This window comes from Cucumis sativus, chromosome 7, assembly GCF_000004075.3.
Source record: "Cucumis sativus cultivar 9930 chromosome 7, Cucumber_9930_V3, whole genome shotgun sequence".
Lineage (NCBI taxonomy): Eukaryota > Viridiplantae > Streptophyta > Magnoliopsida > Cucurbitales > Cucurbitaceae > Cucumis > Cucumis sativus.
The window spans coordinates 7345784-7364736 of NC_026661.2; the positions used below are offsets into that span (position 1 = coordinate 7345784).

The following is an 18953-nucleotide window of genomic DNA, read 5'->3' on the forward strand; positions in this document are numbered from 1 at the left end:
TTTAAACCAGGATGCAGTGCATGATAGCAACGGTCCGGTTTCTTTTGCAGAAATAGAGAACAACACGACAGCTAGTATTGTAGAATTATCCAATACTCTTGGTAATTTGGATGAGACACATTGTTCTTGCTCTAAACATAGCGCAAAGAGAGTTTGGGAAGCATCACTTTCTTCCTTGAAGTCAAAGAAAGTAAAAGGAGTCAATCTGGACCATTTTCATTCTCACTCTAACAAAAATCTTGATCCTGAAAGTGATATATACGATACCTGCTGTCAAGGATGCTCTTTAGCCAATTCAAAGCATGAGATTTTATCAAGTATTTATCCTAAAAATCCAACCAATCAGTGTACACAAAATTTCTGTCAAGAACTTGGAAGTGTAAATGTGGCATCAGAGGACCTCAATTCTGAAGAGAACACATTAGGAAAACCATTTAAAATTATGCTGATGAACATTGCAGACGAAACTAAGAAAACTCAGCTCATGAAGGTACGGTACCAATTTATAGTCTTCTAAAATATTCATCATTCATGTTTCTTTTATGAGATTTTCTATTGATAGTATTGAAGTTTTATATCTTGGCTTAGTATTCTTTAAAGGGGTGTTTGGCACAAGGAGTGGTCCAAGAAGTTGTGAAATCTAGAAAGTTTTGAACTCTTAGGGCCTAGGACATACAAAGTCAATAAGGCATAAAATTGAAATTTTCTTGTCGGGAGTCCACAAACACTTTTGGCCAAACAAGAGCGGAAAACTCCACACTTCCCTAATCCTACTCTTCCAGCTCCTTGGCTCATACAGCCTCTACGATCTCTACATACTGATAGGCCCATGGTAGTGAAGGTGTACACCCGTAGGCACAAGAAAGGATTCAGGAGAAGAGGATGGGAAGCTGTTTTTGTTGGTCTGAATGCTGCTAGTTAAGGGGGCCATGAGTCTTTTATGCTTTCATATAAATACTATTATGATTGTTTGGGGAGGGTATGTTTTTGGCATAGCTTGTATCAGGTTTCTTAGAATAATTGGGAGAGCTAGAGAAGCTTCTGATTCTTCCCTCCATTATTGATAAATAAAATTGAGGTTAAGGCTTATCATATACATACCCAGTCATTGAACTTCTCCATATTCCTTAAGAGGCATATCTTGCTTGGCTTATTTGGCTGGCTCTACTCATGTAGGATTTCGAAAGGCGAATCTGACATCCTGCCAAAAATGATTAATCAGTTTCTTTAACATGAAGTTTAGGGATTCAATCTTTATATTATTTTTAAGAGTTATTCAATATCCCTACCTAGAATAGACAAATGAAGCTTGAAACTACCTATAATATTAATGTTGTTGTTTAATTATGACATTTTGTTATCAGTCTTTCTAACTTACGAATATCCATCTTCTGATATGTGTTCACATGCATATTTTATGGGTGTAGATTTTATAGTATTTCTTTATTTATTTTATATGGCATTAGCTGTATACTTTTTTTCTAAAATATTAATATAAATATTAAACCACGCATTCACCAAAAATTTTAAGCTGATGGTTGAAAGAAAATTCAATTTATAGCCTTAAGCTTAAGCTACTTTGGTGGACTAGAAAGTATAATCTTAGAAACACTCAATCTGATCAAGTTCTCTGAAGCAAGAATTAAAGTTCGGAAAAATCTTTGTGGATGCTTACCAGCAACTATAGAATTATAGAGTGAGAACTGAGGAAATTTTTCCGTTAATTTTGGGGATTTTGAACCCTTAGAAGCTCCTGTAATAATCCAATATGATCTATTTCAAAGTGATTTTTCCAATCCTATTGATTTATGTAGAATAAATTCAGTGGTTTTAGATGAAGGGCTCCAAAGTGATGGTCTACCAGATACCTTAATTTTCTCAAACAGAATGGCTTATCCATCTCAAGAAATCCTTTCGAAGCACTTAGGAAGTTGGGTGATGAAGAAGAAAACCTTGTTCGACCGAAAAGAGTTTCAGCCCTTGAATCCTCGCCGAAAAAAATAATTTTCAGAAGGCAAAATTCAAATTTGGGTATAGCCGGCATCTCCATGTACTTAGAAGGGGAAAAGACTTCAACAGAAAAGAGAGAAAAACAGACCTCAAAAGAAGAAAAGGCAGCCAGTCGGCATTTTATTATCTCAAAAAACAGCTCACCTAGCCCTCCCCAACCAAATTTTTTCAAACTTAATGTATTTGCAGACATTTTTAAAGCTGACACACAGATGGTAGGCCCCAAGAATTCTATTAAACAGAATTCCAATGGCTTTTGGTATTCTGACGAATTGGAGGAAGAATCAGAGTCCTCTCCTCCATCAAGGAACTTCACTTGCGGGCCATCTCCTGTTTTCAGTTCTCAACCAAAATTACCAGCCTCTCCCAAGACTAAAATATCCTCTGCAATGAAAGCTATTCCATTTCATGCCATAAATGTTTCTAAGCACCTCAAGACCTATACCAAAGGGAGAACTTTTCGCAACATTTGGATGAGCTTAACTAATTCTGATTTATTAGAGGAAAGTTGTGTGAAGATACAAATTCAAAATTCAGTTGGCAAAAGGTCAGTACTGCCTTCCTCCTTAAGTAATAAATTTTCTCAATCCTCCTCCAAACTTTCTGGTTCATTCTTTAATTTTGTGAAAGATACTTCTTATCTAAAAAAAGTTGAGAACCTAGAAGATGAATTCAAGGAAGTTGAATCAGTCACCAGTGTAAGTAGTGCAGAATTTGAACCAGTTGAGGAAGAAATAATTCAATCAGAGACAGGGAAACAAGAGACAGTGACTCTCTCGGTCCAGATTTTATTAAATTGTTTTCCTCCCCATAAAAAGAAATTTTGTGCAGGTCAGCAAGTATCATTCCCCCTCAAGAGTTGGTTCCTTTTCTTGGCAGCATGTGAAATTGAATTGATATAAGGGCAGAGGTAGCAAAGATGGAGATTATATCATGGAACACTAGAGGATTCATGGGCCATTCGAAACAATTGGCTATTAAAATCTTTTGAAGAAAGCTAATCCAGATAGAGCATTGATTCCAGAGACCAAAAGAGAAGAGATTGCCAGTTGTATTATAAAGGCACTATGGATAAATATAAGTTGTCGATTTTGAAGTTCGGTCAAGAGAAGGAAGGTCATTACAGTGTGGCTTATAAGTTGTTTCAACATTAATTTATAAGTTGTTTGGAAAGGTTCTCGCAGAAAGATTAAAGAAAGTCAGGCCAGGTATTACTTTGTAAGACCTCCTATTATCTATACCTATAAAAGGAAGGTAGAAAGGGAAATTCCTTAGCAACCAATGATGAGAGAATAATGGGAGAGGATCGTGCAGGTGGGGCCCGTCAGGAGGGATGAGAGAGAGAGGTATAAATATGTAATGTTGGGGTCGGGGAGGCTAGGTCTTTTTGGTTATTTCAAGGAGAGTAAAGGTGCTGTAGCCTGAGGGTATCCAGCCCCGTATAAAGGAGCTGGGTAAGTTTTCTATGTTGTTCTTCCTTTATTTTTCATATCTACTACTGTTGAATGTGTTTTGGCTTTTACATAAGTAAAGAATTATAGAGTGTTGCCTCTGTTTAGCCATTTGGTTAGGATATTTTGTGTTTTATTGTTAGAATCCTAACATACTTCTCCATTACAATTATATATCACCAACACTCTCCTCACTTGTGGGCTTGAAATATTTGAAAGGCCCAACAACTGGAAATGGATTTTAATTGGGGAGGAAACGACAATGCGAGGCTTGAACACAAGACCTTCTTGGACCACTTGCTCGGATACCATATTGAAAGGGAGACAAACAAACACACAACTTTACGTGGAAACCTGTGTACCAGGAAAAAAACCACTATATTTTTCTTCTTATTATTTTCTGATTAAAAATATAATAGGTACAAGGGAGAATAAATAGAATATACAGAGGAATAAAAAAGGAAAATATTTAGGAATTAAGAAAAATATTCCCATAAACTTTTCATAAATATTCTAAGATTCTAACAATAAAAAGTTCTATTTATTCCAAATTGTGACTGCTCTAATGTGCAGTTGTTTTCTGATTCAGATGATTGAGGAGCTTGGTGGTTCTCTCACTGCTGATGGGAGTACAAGCACTGATGTCATTACAGGAAAAGTGCGGAAAACTCTAAATTTTTGTATTGCTCTCTTTTCAGGGTTAGTCTTGCAATCTTAGACGAACACTCTTCTATGTGTCCTTTTGGCCTTTGAATACCGATAATCGTCTCATTTGCACCAAAGTTAGCGATTCCATGCACACAAGGCCTTTGCCGTTATTCTTCCATTGCCTCGTAGTTGTGCTTAGGCTGGAAATTGTTGTGAACCTTCTAGATCTAAAAGGGCATAGTTTCTTATTCTACTGCCTGTTTACTTTTAGTTAAACATCAAAATCAATTCTTATGTTTGAGTTGGATTGTATCATGCTCTTCCTTTTCAGTTGTTTCTATCGTGATGGTGGGTAGTGGTTGTTAAGACAACCATTAGGCTACTTTGGGTTTCAGGCTTACTTTTCCCATTTTACGTGTAAAATGGCTCAAGCTCACTAATGAAAGATATTTGTTGGCTAGCTAGTGTTTTTATCCTCGATTTCCTTCTTCCGCTAATACATTATGTTATGGAATTTGTTAGATACCTAGATTAGTATAGGGTTGGGGTATAAGGGTAATTAGATATTTAGGAAGTTACTAGTAGTTATTGTGTAAGTGTGGTTACTAGTAGTTATTATGTAAGTGTGGTAACTAGGGTGGTTACATGTTATTATAAATGGAGGGAGGGTAAGTGGGGAGAATTCTGGGGAGTGATATAAGGCTTGGGTGAGAGTACTCAAGAGGGAGGGTTCCAAGTGCTTTATACTTGGTTTTATCTTGTATTTTCTTATAGTTACATTATAATAAATTCAGATCTTGTTATTGTTAGGAAGTATATGTCTCCAATATTATTTAAATACAGTAGAAGAATTAAAAAGGGTAATATTGACCCACACGAGAATATAGGAGAGATTATAGGAGGAGAGAATATCGAGGAGATCTTTCCCATTAGTTTGTTAGTAAAGCAAAATAAAAGGGAGGAAAGAGGAGGGAGAAAGGGGACAAAATATTCCAAAGAAGTAGAGGCTGCCGTCTTTCGTGCTTGGGAGAAGTAGAGGGTCCAAGTCAAGTTCTTTTTATTATTTGTTTTGGTCATTTTCATGGTTGCGGTTTGTTCTTAGTTTTTCTTGTTCTTTGTTGTGATCCTCACTGGAGTGTGCCTTTAGGAAGTAGATGTGAGTGATTTTTTATTCTCTATACTATAATTCATTGAGGTAATTCAATAAAGTAAGATACACTTGCCGTATATTTACAGTATCTTAACAATTTGGTATCAGAGCGTTTTTACTTGGGAGAACGATAGAGCAGCACAAAAACGGATCGAAGAGAAGTTGGAGACCTATGATAAGGAAATCTCGGGGATACAAGTGGAGTTACACAAGTTGTTGGCAATTGAAGAAAACTTGTCATGCTTGCCAAAAAGCATCGAAAGACTGGTCATCTAGTTGGAAAAACAAGAACGGTTGCTAAATGCATCGAAGGAATAGCAGAAGGATAATTCGACAATCTCCAGAAGAATGGAAGGATCGTCGAGCAAAGGATCAACGATTGAGAGTATCATCGAAGGTGGAGGTAAGACATTGAAGGAAATCAAGGTAGAAGGTAAAACAAACAAGTTTGAAAGGGATGAAAACTCGAACGATCATAGCAAATTCAAGAAGGTTGAAATGCCTGTGTTCAGTGGCACTGATCTGGATTGTGTTTATTTAGAACGGATTGGAATCTTCAGGTCCATAAATCGATGGATTCCAAGAAGTTGCTGAATCCATAGAAGAATCGAGGAAAACGCGATTGCAACGGGTATACAACGAAGGTGAAGAGGATGGCAAAGAGTGACCAAGAAGAAACTATAGAGGAAGGTCGACGAGGATTACCTGTGAGGCTCGAAATGAAGACTCGAGTGAAGAAAAACTTGTTGCTCAAAGAAACACAAAATGGCTGGTTGCAATGGAGAAAGAAGAAGCCGACAGTTACCGGTCTATAGAGGCTCGAGAAGGTGGTCTGGAATAGGGGTGAATCACGTGACGAGGAAGAAGTTGCTGCACACCTGATGGTGCCAATCACGTGGTAGAAATTTGTAGGAAAGAGGATTAGGACAAAAGGAACAATCTTGGGTTTTACTATTTCAAGTGGGCTTCAACTTACTCTAAATGAGCTTCAACTTATTCTAAATAAAACATTGGGGGCACATCATTTTGTAGATGAAGTGGATGGAGAGTTCCAAAAATAGGAGGGAAGAAAAACGTGTATGTAGGTGGGTCCTAGGAATGAAACCGGCGACAGTATGATTTTGGTCTTGACGCAACACTTTGATTATGGCCTAGCCCACTAGAGATGAAGAGTTTGAAAATTAAACACTTGTTGGTGATATGCAAAGGGTTAACTAAGACAATGTGTTTTGGAAAAGGAAAATTCAAGTACATTGGGCTGCTTTGTGGCTGAAGTCAATGGACCTTATTGGAATCGAGAGTTTTTCAAAGCCGAAGGGGAGGATTTCTTTTTCAACATTGAAGAGCAGAATGTTGGGGATTGTTTGCAATTAAAAAGAGAAAAAAAGAAAAGGGGGCCTTGATCATGTTTGTAAGCTCACCTTGAGGACAAGGTGTTTTGAAGGATCGGGTAATGTTAGATACCTAGATTAGTATAAGGTTAGGGGTATAAGGGTAATTAGATATTTAGAAAGTTACTAGTAGTTATTATGTAAGTGTAGTTACATCTTATTATAAATGGAGGGAGGGTAAGTAAGGGGAGAATTCTGGGGAGTGATTTAGGGCTTGGGTGAGAGTACTCAAGAGGGAGGTTCCAAGTGCCTTATACTTGGTTTTATCTTGTATTTTCTTATAGTTCATTATAATAAATTAAGATCTTGTTCTTGTTAGGAAGTATCCTAACAGAATTCCTCTAGAAGGTCTCATGTTAGCGAATGATAATTTGCGTTAAGTGTGTACTTGTAGGAGTTCTTCTCCCGGGCATCTATGGTTGATATTCTTTACCTTTCAATATATCAAAGCCAAGGATTCTTTTGCATTTCTCTATGCTTTTTCTTTACCCATTTATGCTTTTTTCAGTTATATTTGAGAGTAGTATTTCATTTCTTTCATGTGAAATGTTGAACTTCAGTAGTGTGGAGAGTGGAACGTAATATCTTACCTTTTATATTAGTAAACTTGATTTTAAGCAATGTGTTTTTGAAGATTTTATGTTGTAGAATGTTTTTTGTTCTTCAAGCTACTGTTCTTAACTTTATTTTCTCTTGTTAATGTTCTCAATGATTATCGAGCATATGCATTACCATGTGGCTTCAAGCGTGTCAGTGTGCTCTTGCTCATAATTTTTACTATATCTTGTTACTAAAATTGCAAGTTAATTGCAAATTACTCAGAGCTTGGATTTTCTCCTCCAGTTGGTTAAAGGAAAGCTACCGGGAAGGCAAATTTGTTGGTAAGTTCGAATGGCTTGCTAGTATCAAAGTGTAATGTATTTTCTTCCACTTATGTTTTTCATCCTACCTAATTTTTGTGATTGATTAATTCCTTATTGATCTGCAGACGAGTTGCCTTACATACTAATGATGATGACTACATATCGAAGTATCGAGCCAGCCTAAAAGCTGCAGGTCTCAGGGCAAAAGCATGTCCTGGAGCTTTATTTGAAGGGTATGATGTTTGCATATCAGCTCACGCTCAACCACCACCTAAAACTCTATCCCTGATAGTCAAGTCAGCCGGTGGAAATGTAAGTTCTCTGTTATTGTACAAATCTCGAGTACTAGGTTTGGTTCTCTTTCTTACATATACAACCACTATAATATGGCTATCCTCCCATCTAATGAAGACGTGAAGTTCTCAACAAACAAGTGATAGAACTAAGTCATGCACAGCGGAAAAAGAATCGAATTTCTACTCTAATTGCCACAATTAACATGTAACCATAAACTAATCAAATTAGGGTTTTAGGAAATATTACCTTTGAAGCTTTCAAAAAGTTTGATATCTTCTTACCAATTCAAACCGAGACCACCACTAGTACTCAACTGCTATCCTCTAAACAAAGAACCGGGTTGTGGGACCCAATTTTGGTGTAGAAAGTAATGGAGATAAAAGGGGGTTAGAAGGTTTCTTTTTTTTCTTTGGTTGAGATGATGAAAATGATAAAAGAGGCAAAAGTCCTTCAACATTTGAAAACACCTCTATTTATAACCTAATTACATGCAAAAATGCATGTAATTCATTTGTCAAATCTCAACACCTAATGTTCCACTAACAATTAGTGGAACTTAGTGGGCTAGGTGTCTATATCTCATATAGCCACATATCCCACTAAGAGTTAGTGGGATTATCCAACAAAATGTTGGATTTTCCCACTAACTTAGTCCAAGGGTAAAATGGTCATTAGATATTTCTAGTCAAAAGTCAAACTTTGACTTTTCTAAGTCAAAAGTCAATATTTTGACTTTTTACCATTTTGTCCGTCTTGACTAATTCCAACCTCCCGAGCATGAATCCGCATTCATTTTTCCAAAATTCAAATCACATTTGAATATATGGTCGGTCAAAGTTTGACTTTTCAAAGTCAAAAGTCAACATTTTAACTTTTTACAATTTTTGACCAATTCCATCAATTCCGAGCTTCTTAGTATGAATCCGCATTCATACTTATAGTATGAAAAACATGAAGCTCTTTTTCTATTTAGAAGACCGACGACTATATCACTATACCTGTCGGTTTCTCTTTCTTCTCCCAATTCGAACAATTCGACTTATTTCATCACACTGTTCTAAGTTTAATCCATATGAGCTAGCAGAGGAACCTAATGGACCTATAGATCATGGGCTCCAACGATTCAAGATTAACTAGCTAAACTCTTTTAGACAGAGTTAATCAACATTCGTTAACTAACGGGTCATTCCACTAAAGTCCCGTAGTTGCACTCCCCTCACTATAGATATATTTGTGTCCATTTGATAAAACCATAATTGGTAAGTTAATCCTTCACAGGTTGCTCGTAACCTTGGCTGGGTTAAAATACCGTTTTACCCCCAAAAATTACATCTTGCTCCTTAAGTCCCACTAATCCACTATTGAACAATTGGTTTAAGGTTCAACCTATAAACTTAATCCCTCTCGGGCCAATGAGAGGGTGGGGCCCCTTGTTCAAGACTTGGATTCAGTGCTTAAGAGAACAACCTATCTACTAACCCTAAAGCGGGTAGGAGTGAATTCCATCTTGTACCCTATGTTCCCAGCTATCCACCCGATCATACCCTTGAAATTGGAGGCTTATTGGGCCAACGCTGATGAGCTGCCCTCACCTATGCAGATCTAAGGATAATCTCGTGTGAACAAGAGTTCATAGTTAACTCAGGATTAAGACTAAGTTACCGAGGTCATCAATAATTGAGATAGTCAGTTTTAAACAGTAAACGGTGTTATAACGTAAAAAAGACAAATTCATGGTTCAGTCTTATGTAAACACTTTACATAGGATGCCCCCACTTTCATGTCTCTACATGAACGATTAGGATCACCTCGTTTGTACTACAAAGTGGGCCGCATCCATAGTTTCTCTAAATAAGGCGCCCAACCTTTATTTCATATACTATAGACTATTTAGGCTATATACTCGAACTTGATCCACGTTTATGTTTACACATAAAGTTCAAGTTTATTCAAAAATAGCCTTGGAACTTGATTTATTGGATTTAAGATTATAATATTTAATTTCTCAATAACAACTTTATTGAACAGAATATGATTACAAACTACGAGTTTTAGGACAAAAAATTCCAACAACAAGCACGTATACGAATTTTAGACATGGGTCAATAAATCATAGACATGGTGACGTGTCATTTTTTTCTAAAAAATATAGGATAGTGCTAGAACACAGTTTTAATATATATAATTTAAAAAGTATGTCTCATATTTATATAGAAATTCAAAGTCAATAAGTTTATGTATTTATATGCTTAAAAATAAGCTTGTCCTTCACTCAAAACTTATTCAAAGCCAAGAGTTTAATATGTGTGTGTGACCAATCTTGACCTTTATTGCATTGGAATACTTGTTGTCTAACACATCTACTGTACTAACTAGTGTTCAACACGTGTTCTCCGAGTGTTCCATACATATTGTTTATTGATACACTAGCCAAACTTGAGTGTATGTGCTTCTTAAGTCTTTAATATTTATGTTTGTTTTGATCCTAGGAATTGAGCATGTAATGTAAAAAGTCTATGCACAAGGGGTCATATGGCCATCTCCGTGTTTCTTTAATTATCAAATTTGTTCAAGTTTTTAATTGTCTCTAGATCGAAATCTGGAGTTATTTTTTTGTGATTTGGTGTACAAATACATACATCCATGTTTATAATTATGATTAGATTGTTTTCTGGTCGCAACATTTTATTGTTTAGCTTGTCTTTGATCTTGAACTTACTATTATGTTGATTTAAATTCCATTTTAGCCTTAGAACTTTCAAAACATCCATTTTAGTCATCGAGCTTCCAAAACGTAGCCAACTAACGGTTTTAGTATTTTGTAAATTATTTTATCAATTAATATTCATTTATCCAATACTCATCGGTCATTTCTGCTATATGTGATTGGAATATATCTCATAGGAAGCATTTTGAAAGTTGGGAAAAGATGGAAAATTTTAGGGACTAGAACAAGAATTTGTTTAATATTTTTTGATAGGGTGAATTCTTGCAATTTCCTTGTAGTATATACATAATTTTTTTCTCTCACTTGGCAAATTCATTATGCTTGAAAATTTAGGTGATTCATGAGCTAGATAAAGTAAACAACGTATGGAAGACGATCTTTGTGGCTTGTGAGGAAGACGTGGAGGAAGCCTTGGTGGCCGTAGAAAAAGGGATATGGACTTTCAACGTTGAATGGCTAATGGCATGTATAATGAGACAAGAAGTAGACCTGGAGGCCCCTCAATTTGCTGAGTCCCTATGAGAAACAAGGTCACCCTAACTTTCAGTTTTGAACAAGCAGCAGCCAGCCATTTCGTCCTTGTGTAAATCCACTCTTTTCTCAACTCACTCTAATTTGGTACATAAACAAACTCTGATCGCTCCATCTCTATATTCATCAGTACATAAAAGACGATAAGTTTATTCATGGAGAAAGTTGGATGTAAGTATGTTTTAGGAATGGTCCTTCATTTAGTAACTTTGGGAATTGTAAAAATGAGGTAATGAAGTTCTATCAAGTTGAATGTTCTTGTTTATGTTAGATGAGACTGATTCTTGGATACCAGAATTAACTTGAAGTACGTGTTTGAGTTCCATTGGAGTGATTAGAGAAAAAATGTTCCTTTAAAAAGGGTAATTTTTTTATGTAGACTTTCTTTTTATTAAAATTGCTTAAAATACAATTTGAGAGTATTTCAATAGCTTTCAAAGGGTTGTCAAACACTTGTAGTTTTTCTAAAATAACATATTTTCAAAATTAATTACTGTAATAGTTAAACAAAAGATTCTTTCCCTTAGAACTTTTAAAGTTTGTCTAGTTACCTCTTAAACCTTTCAATTGTTTAATAGGTCTTTCAATTTTATGTTTTAAGTGTCTATAAATTTTGATTTTTTTTTATTTGTTAGATATAAATCTGAAGAAATGAATAAAGTAGATTTGTAAGTTTAAAATAGTTTAAAAGTTGAGAAACTAAATTTGTAGTTTAAAAAGTTGGAGTAAATAGTTTGTGTTAAGTCGAGTTGTGATATTTTATTTATTTATTTTAATAATAGAAGAGAGGGAGACGAAAATTGCAAACTGAAGGGAGAAGAAGCGGTGGCTGACTTTGTATATTTCTCCTTTCTTTTCAATTTGAGAAAATTTCTTTGCAATTCACTTTGAAAAGGAAATGACTATATAGTTTGATTGACTGATGTATTGATATGTTACTGGCGGAACATTGGGCTAAAGTGAGATAGGTTGACTATTAGGGTGTTAAGTGAAAGGATTATATGTTGAAGTAGCTGGACTGTACTATGAATGAGTGTTAAGATGTTTAGAATGGATTGAGGGGAAAATTGTTAGATTTCTATTGGGTAGTTACCTTGCAGGTGTCCTACGGGATCACCACCTGATATGTGCATCCTTCGATAGCACTAGACTGATATGTGCATCCTTCGGGAGCATTATACTGATATGTGTTTCTGCGGAACACTAGACTGATTTATGCGTCCTTTGAGGCGTTAGACTGATTATGTGTATCCTACGGGATCACAAGACTGTGACTGTGCAGGGTACCCCAATAGGAAGTTAACAGTTTCTTTTTCCCCTAATGGGACCAATAGCGAGTCTCTTATTGGGTATGTTTATACTCATCCTTTCATGTTTAACTATTTCAGGCAAAGGTAACAAAGGAGGTAGACCGACGAGGGACAAGAAGGAGACGTGATTGCCATAAGGGAATGTCCTTCAAATGCTTCCGCTTTATGTTTCTTGTTTTTCCTTTGTACATGAGGTTGTTTAAAATTTTTGTGATGGAACTGAGTTTACGAACTGTTGTTTTGTAAATAGTACTTTTAAAGTTTTGGTTATTTGAAACAAGACCCGAACTTAAGTTTGTTTTCTTTGATCGTATGATTTCAAGTGAATTTTACTATATTTTGTGTCAATCAAGGTCTCTTTGTCAAAATTAATGACTTCAACTTAGTTAGAAAAGTTGGGTCGTTACAACAAATTTTAAGTATTAATGTAAGAATTATGTACTTCATTATAAAGATCGATAGTTTAAAGTTTTTGATGATAGTTTACATGGAATTACACGATCAGTTACCACTATCAATAGAATCAGTTACAAATATTAACACGATCGTGTACCGATAACAAGACGATTGTTTACACTATTCAATACGATCACCAATATCATATGATCGTGTACCCATGTCAACACGATAATTTATTTTAATCAATATTATCATTTACCGTTGTTAAATGGTCGTTTATCACGGTTAATAGGATCGTTTAATGTATATTATTTCATTGCACGATCGTTTACTTATTCTTGCATTGTGTTTAGTATTATCATTTTGTACATTTTATTCTTTTATTCAGTAATAAATGTATATCTATGTCTATCTATTTCTTTCTATCACAATTAAATACTTAATTTTATTTTATTTATTTTTTTTACAGATTATAATGTCTTTTCCTATTGTTGTTTTTTATGGAGGTCAATGGAATGGATGTAATATTTATGAGAATTACTTAGTTGCTGAAATTTTGGTAGATGTCCGAGTCAGCTTTAATTCTCTAATTGATTTAATATGTGAACAGATTCAATTGGATGGATAAGTAGAATTATCTGTTTTACTTGATTTTGGTAAAAGCAAGGTCCAACTGTGGTGCCAGTAAAGAAAGACAATGATGTGGCTTGGTATTTATCTTTTGCTAAAGATGCAACTAATATACATCCATTAGTTGCTCATGTAACTGTTGATTTTTTTTAGAAGGTCTTCTTCTTCTTAGAGAACTACCTGTAGCTACCATGCTTAGTTCAATTAGAGATGTATTGCAAAAGTGGTTTGATGAAAGAAGTAAAGCTACTTTTACAATGAAGAGTTGTTTGACTTCTTGGGCTGAGAACGTGTTGCATTTAGAATAACATGAAAAGTCAAGAATTTTATTGGTAAGGTTTTTTTTTTTTCTTTGAATGTTTGTATCTCAGGTAGATATAAATAGACTGCTATTTTTGTCCATCCGATAGAGAAATATAACAATTTATGTGTGCTTGTTTCAGATAGATAGAGATAGATAACTATCAATGTCTATTTGTCTCTATTTGTGCATGCTTTTTTTTTTTAATTTTTCTATATTTGTTTTATGTATTAGGTTGATCCAATTAGTATGACTGAATAGAAAGTAATGGATGATACAAAATGATAATGTGATTTATTTATATTGGTTCTAATTTGAAATATTCAAATTTACCTTGGAAATTAGTATAATTAGTATAATATATAGTGATACATTATAATATAAAGTTTATATGTTAATGAAACTTTATTATATAAATTTAATTTTAGATAAAGTTCAAAATTAATTTATGAGAGATAAAATATTTGAATGAGTTCAAATATTAATTTAATGTGGATTTGTTTGATATTAAAATTATTAATTATGAGATAAAGTTATATTTGAATATGATTCAAATTTAACTTAAGTTAAATATAAAATATTTAATTTAGTTATTAATTAATTAATAGTTTAGTTTAATATTATTTAATTAAATTTGATTTAATTAAATTAATATAAAACTATAAGGTATTGGAGAGATATTCATTCAATAAGATTTAAATGAAATATTAATTAAATATGATTTAATTAATTATTAACTAATTGATTAATGGTTAATTAGTTAGTTGATTTGAAACTTCTATTAATTTAATATTTTTTAAGTTAATAGAATCCTATGATTTTCTCCTACCCCGTCTCCTACTCAATGAAAGAAAGAGAGTTATAAATATGTAGAAGAAAAACAACTTTTCTTAACCAAAATAAAATCGATGATTTTCTTTTCTGCAAAATAGATTGTAACGACCTAATTTTTCGAATTAAGCTGAAGTTATTACTTTAAGACTAGATTCGTCCTTTAACCATAAGACTTTATAATTTAAAAAAATATTTTTTAACAACATTAAAGAGTTTTTATTCGGGCTCTATTTCAAATAAAATTTTGAAAGTGTAAAAGTATCGATAATAAAGAAAGTTCAAGAACATAAAAGTCGTTCAATCATGAAACCCAAAACAGTCTCAATTACTAAAGAAAACCAAAATAAAAAAATATAAAGTAGAAGCAATTTGAAGGACATTTCCCTATGGCAGTTTCGCGGAAAAAGATTAAACATAAAAGGGTGAGTATAAACATACCCAGTAAGAGACCCACTACTGATCCTGTTAGAAGAAAAATAAAATTGTTAACTTCCTATTGGAGGTGCCCTGCACTTTAAAAGTCTTGTGATCATGTAGAAATACACATAATCAGTCCAATGCCCTAAAGGACACAAATATTAGTCTAGTGCTCTTCAGAAAGCACATGTAAGTCTAGTGCTTTCGAAGAATGCACATGTCAGTCTATTGCTCTCGAAGAATGCACATGTCATTCTAGTGCTCTCGAAGAATGCACAACAGGTGGTGATCCCGTAGGACACCTGCAAGGCACACTACCCAATCGACAAAGCTAACAATTTTCCCTTAGTCCGTTATAAACATTTAATCAATCCATTCCTAGTATAGTCAAACTACTCCATCATATCATCAATCCAACTTAACACACTTACGTTCAATCTATTCAATCTATCACAAAATCAGTTGATACTATAACAACACACCAGACAGTCAAGATATATATATATACATAACACCTTTCTCAGTTTACAAATACATTATCCATCGTATCTACTTCTATACCAGTCTGGCATAATATACATGTAACGACCCAACTTTTCTAGGTAAGTCGAAGTCATTAATTTCAAATAAAGACCTGAGTTTACTCAAAATCTCAATCTCAAACAATTTCAAAGTCTCAAGAAAACAAAAATTTATATCTGGGCCCTGTTTAAAATAACCAACACTTTCAAGAAAAATTTACTAATTCGTGAATACAGTTCAACTATAAAATTTTCTAAACAATCTCAAGTACTAAAACAAAACACGTGAAACAAAACATTTAGCATAAGCAATTTAAAATAACCCCTATGGCAATCACGCTTCCTTCCTGCCCCTCGCCGGTTTGCCGTCTTTATTACCTTTGCCTGAAAATTAAACATAAGGAGGGTGAGTATAAAAATACCCAGTAAGAGACCCTCTACTAGTCCCGTCAGGGGAAAATAAATTGTTAACATTCTATTGGGACACCCTGTACAGTCGCAGTCTTGTGATCCCGTAGGATGCACATTTCAGTCTAACGCCCCAAGGGACGTACATTTCAGTCTAGTGTTCTGCAGAAACACATATCAGTCTAATGCTCCCGAAGGTGCAGAATAATTGGTGATCCCGTGGGACACCTACAAGGCACACATCCCAATAAAAGCTAACAATTTTTCCCCTCAGTCCATTCTAAACATCTTAACAGTCATTCACAAATCAGTTAAACATTCTCATCACGTAAACTCCTTATTTAACCTCAACCAGTCGTCTTACTCTAATTTAGCCCAAGGTCAGTAAAAAGCATATCATTACATCAGTTAACAAGCTAAACAATCATAACCTCCTCCTCAGTCACCAAGGGCACAACCACGACGTTTCTTCCGTTCACAAGCACACAACATAACAGTAGATATTATACATTCAGTCTAGACAACAATCAATCTACTAATCAAATCCACACTTTATATAAGCAACATCTACGAGATTCAGTCGTTTCCACATCCTTATCCTTGTACACATACATAACCAGACAGTCACAACATATACTCAACCACAGTCCACATCAACCCATGCACATATATGTATTAATTTCTCCCAGTCAAACACAGCAAACATTAAACTTTAAGTCAATGTCCAAACATACATCATAACAGTCATCTCTACTCAGTTCAAATAATATAATACGGTCCATACAGTCAATACATCTTAATTAGTCATTATATCTTAATTTTGTTGTTGAGTCCAGTAGAAAATCCCTTACCTCAAGGTTGCTCAATTTCTTAAACAAACTATATCCCACGAAAGATACGAAGTATTGGCGAGCCAAACTCCAAAATTCACAATTTCGGTTATGAACACGAGGGACCCAATGTCACTTCCAACACCTTCAAGAACAGTATTAACCAAACGTTTCATTTGATATTTTATCTTAACAATCCATCAAACAGAAACTATCAATTTTACTTATAAGAGAACTCACAACAAAAACGGCGGCAGCGACGATCGAACCTAACAACAAAGATCGTACAAACAGATTAGAGTGTACGTCGGTTGTGAATTGCGGCTGGAAGAAGAACACGCTGCTGGAAGAAGAGGAAACGCGCGGCTGGAAGGAGACGTGCGCGCTGCCTCAAAATCGATCGACGATCTGACGCGGCGACCGGGCTTCACGAACGGAGAGGAAAGGAATGGGCGGCGGCTGGGCTTGGCTTCGACGGAGACAGAGGCGATTAGGACGGGCACGGCGACGCAGATCTGGACGACAACTGCAAGGCGACGCGTACGGCTTGCTTCGCGAACAGAGATGGCGGCCGACGGTTGCAGCGGCGGCTGGGTATGGTAGAAAAGAAAGAGAAATGAAGAAGAAGAATAGGGGCGGCGGCCGTGGATCGGAGAAGAAAAGAAGGAGGAGAGCGATGGTGGTCGGTTGGAGGGTGCGGCTGGAGGTAGGGCATGGTGAAGGAGAAAATAGAAAAAGAAAATGAAGGGGGAAAGGGGGTTGCGCGCGGGAGGAAGAAGAAAGGAAAATTTTTCTTCTTTTCTTTTATTTAAATTAAATAATAAAACTAAAATATAAATAAATATATATATAATTATATTATCACATTTTCAAATCTTCTTTTTCCCCTTCAACATATTTTCTTCAAAAAATAAATCTTGTACAAATTGAATAATTTTCTTAAAATAAATTACCTTCGAGTTTGGGGCGTTACAATACATTTGTCATCATATCTACTTCTACATATATTAGTAAACCATACTAAGTCCAGAGATCCAAACAGTCAACACATTTCAAAACTTTCAAAGAGTCCAGTAATAGAAACCCCTTACTTTAATGTTACTCAAATTTCTCAAACGAAGGAAACCTAATACTAAGAATATGGAACTCAATTACTTTCACAATACTTTCTTTCATTTAATTTCCTCAATGTAAATTCTAGCTTATCAAAGTATTGGCGAATCGAACTCCAACAAATCTACAATTTAGTTGTGAATCCAAAGAACTCAAACGCTAACTTCAAGAATCAATTAACAATTTAACTAATTATCCAAAACTACAACCCAAGGATAATTACAATGTAAAACCACCACACTCACCAATACAACTTACCACAAAAATCCCAAAAATTAGAGTAAAATGGGGGCAACAACTTCGAATAACTAGAATCGACGCGTGTAATAGATCAGATCTAATCAACAAACGAAAAACAAACTTCAGCTTACAACCCATGGCTGGAGGTGAAGAGCCGCGCGACGGCACTTCGACAGACGCGACGGGCTCAGGTCTGCTCGACGACTGCTTCAACTAAGTAACAAGCCGGTGAGATGATAGGTCAATCGGTAACGTTCCTCGTCACCTGAAGCATAATGTGGTGGCGCGAACGTCGAAGGAGCTACGCGCGAATGAATCACAGCTTGGCTGGAAAACAGAGGTGAGACGCGATGCCGAGAGTTCGAACTCACGACGAACGGTGTTTTGGCTTCAATGGAGACGAAGCGATCGGTGACGGCGTGGCCGGCTGACGTCCAAGAGTAATATAAAATGGCTAAGGGAGGCAGGCGGCGGTGGGCACGGGGAAGAGGAAGAGTGAAGGAGAAAGAGATGGGGTTGCACGTGAATCAATAAAGAATTGATATTTTAAATTAATAATAACATTAATTCTATTATTATTATATATTATTATTATTTAACATTTAGTATTCGAAGATAGGAAGGTCTCCAACGGGTGGTGTCCCCAATTCGGTGGATTATAGATTCAGAGACGTCAACAAGAGTAAGTTCTATGTATCTTTTAATTTAAAAGCATATTTAGTTCTTTATTTAGAACTTTGATTCTAAATATTGTCAATGTACTGGTATTTTGGAATTTTCAAATTAAAATTGATGAATGGTTTTGTAAAGTCTTTCACTGCCAAGAGCTTTTATCCCTTTAGGGCACACATACCAATTAAACTAATGCAAGACCTTTGACA

General features: G+C 35.2%; 1 protein-coding gene and 1 long non-coding RNA gene across 3 annotated transcripts; one reads left to right on the forward strand and one right to left on the reverse strand.

The window, feature by feature from the left end:
* The first annotated feature begins 2222 nt into the window (after positions 1-2222).
* Positions 2223-11394, forward strand: LOC116405128 (mediator of DNA damage checkpoint protein 1-like). The gene is made up of 4 exons (XM_031888835.1): positions 2223-2557; positions 4035-4160; positions 7639-7825; positions 10872-11394. Exons 1-4 carry the CDS (start codon positions 2223-2225, stop codon positions 11058-11060), a joined length of 837 nt encoding a protein of 278 aa, XP_031744695.1. The 3' UTR covers positions 11061-11394.
* A 4050-nt stretch (positions 11395-15444) lies between these two features.
* Positions 15445-17224, reverse strand: LOC116404974. 2 transcript variants are annotated; one of them, XR_004218000.1, is made up of 3 exons: positions 16960-17224; positions 16741-16864; positions 15445-15865 (listed from the first exon to the last, which is right to left on the reverse strand). It is a non-coding gene; the product is annotated as an uncharacterized LOC116404974 (long non-coding RNA). The 2 variants fall into 2 exon arrangements; XR_004217999.1 differs by lacking the exon at positions 15445-15865 and having other exon boundaries at positions 16524-16864.
* Positions 17225-18953: the final 1729 nt, after the last annotated feature.

Coding starts and splice junctions, on each gene's coding strand:
- LOC116405128 (XM_031888835.1), top strand. CDS start 2,223: ATGGTAGGCCCCAAGAATTCTATTAAACAGAATTCCAATGGCTTTTGG. Junction 4,161..7,638: donor TGTATTGCTCTCTTTTCAGG/GTTAGTCTTGCA, acceptor ATTGATCTGCAG/ACGAGTTGCCTTACATACTA. Junction 7,826..10,871: donor TCAAGTCAGCCGGTGGAAAT/GTAAGTTCTCTG, acceptor TTGAAAATTTAG/GTGATTCATGAGCTAGATAA.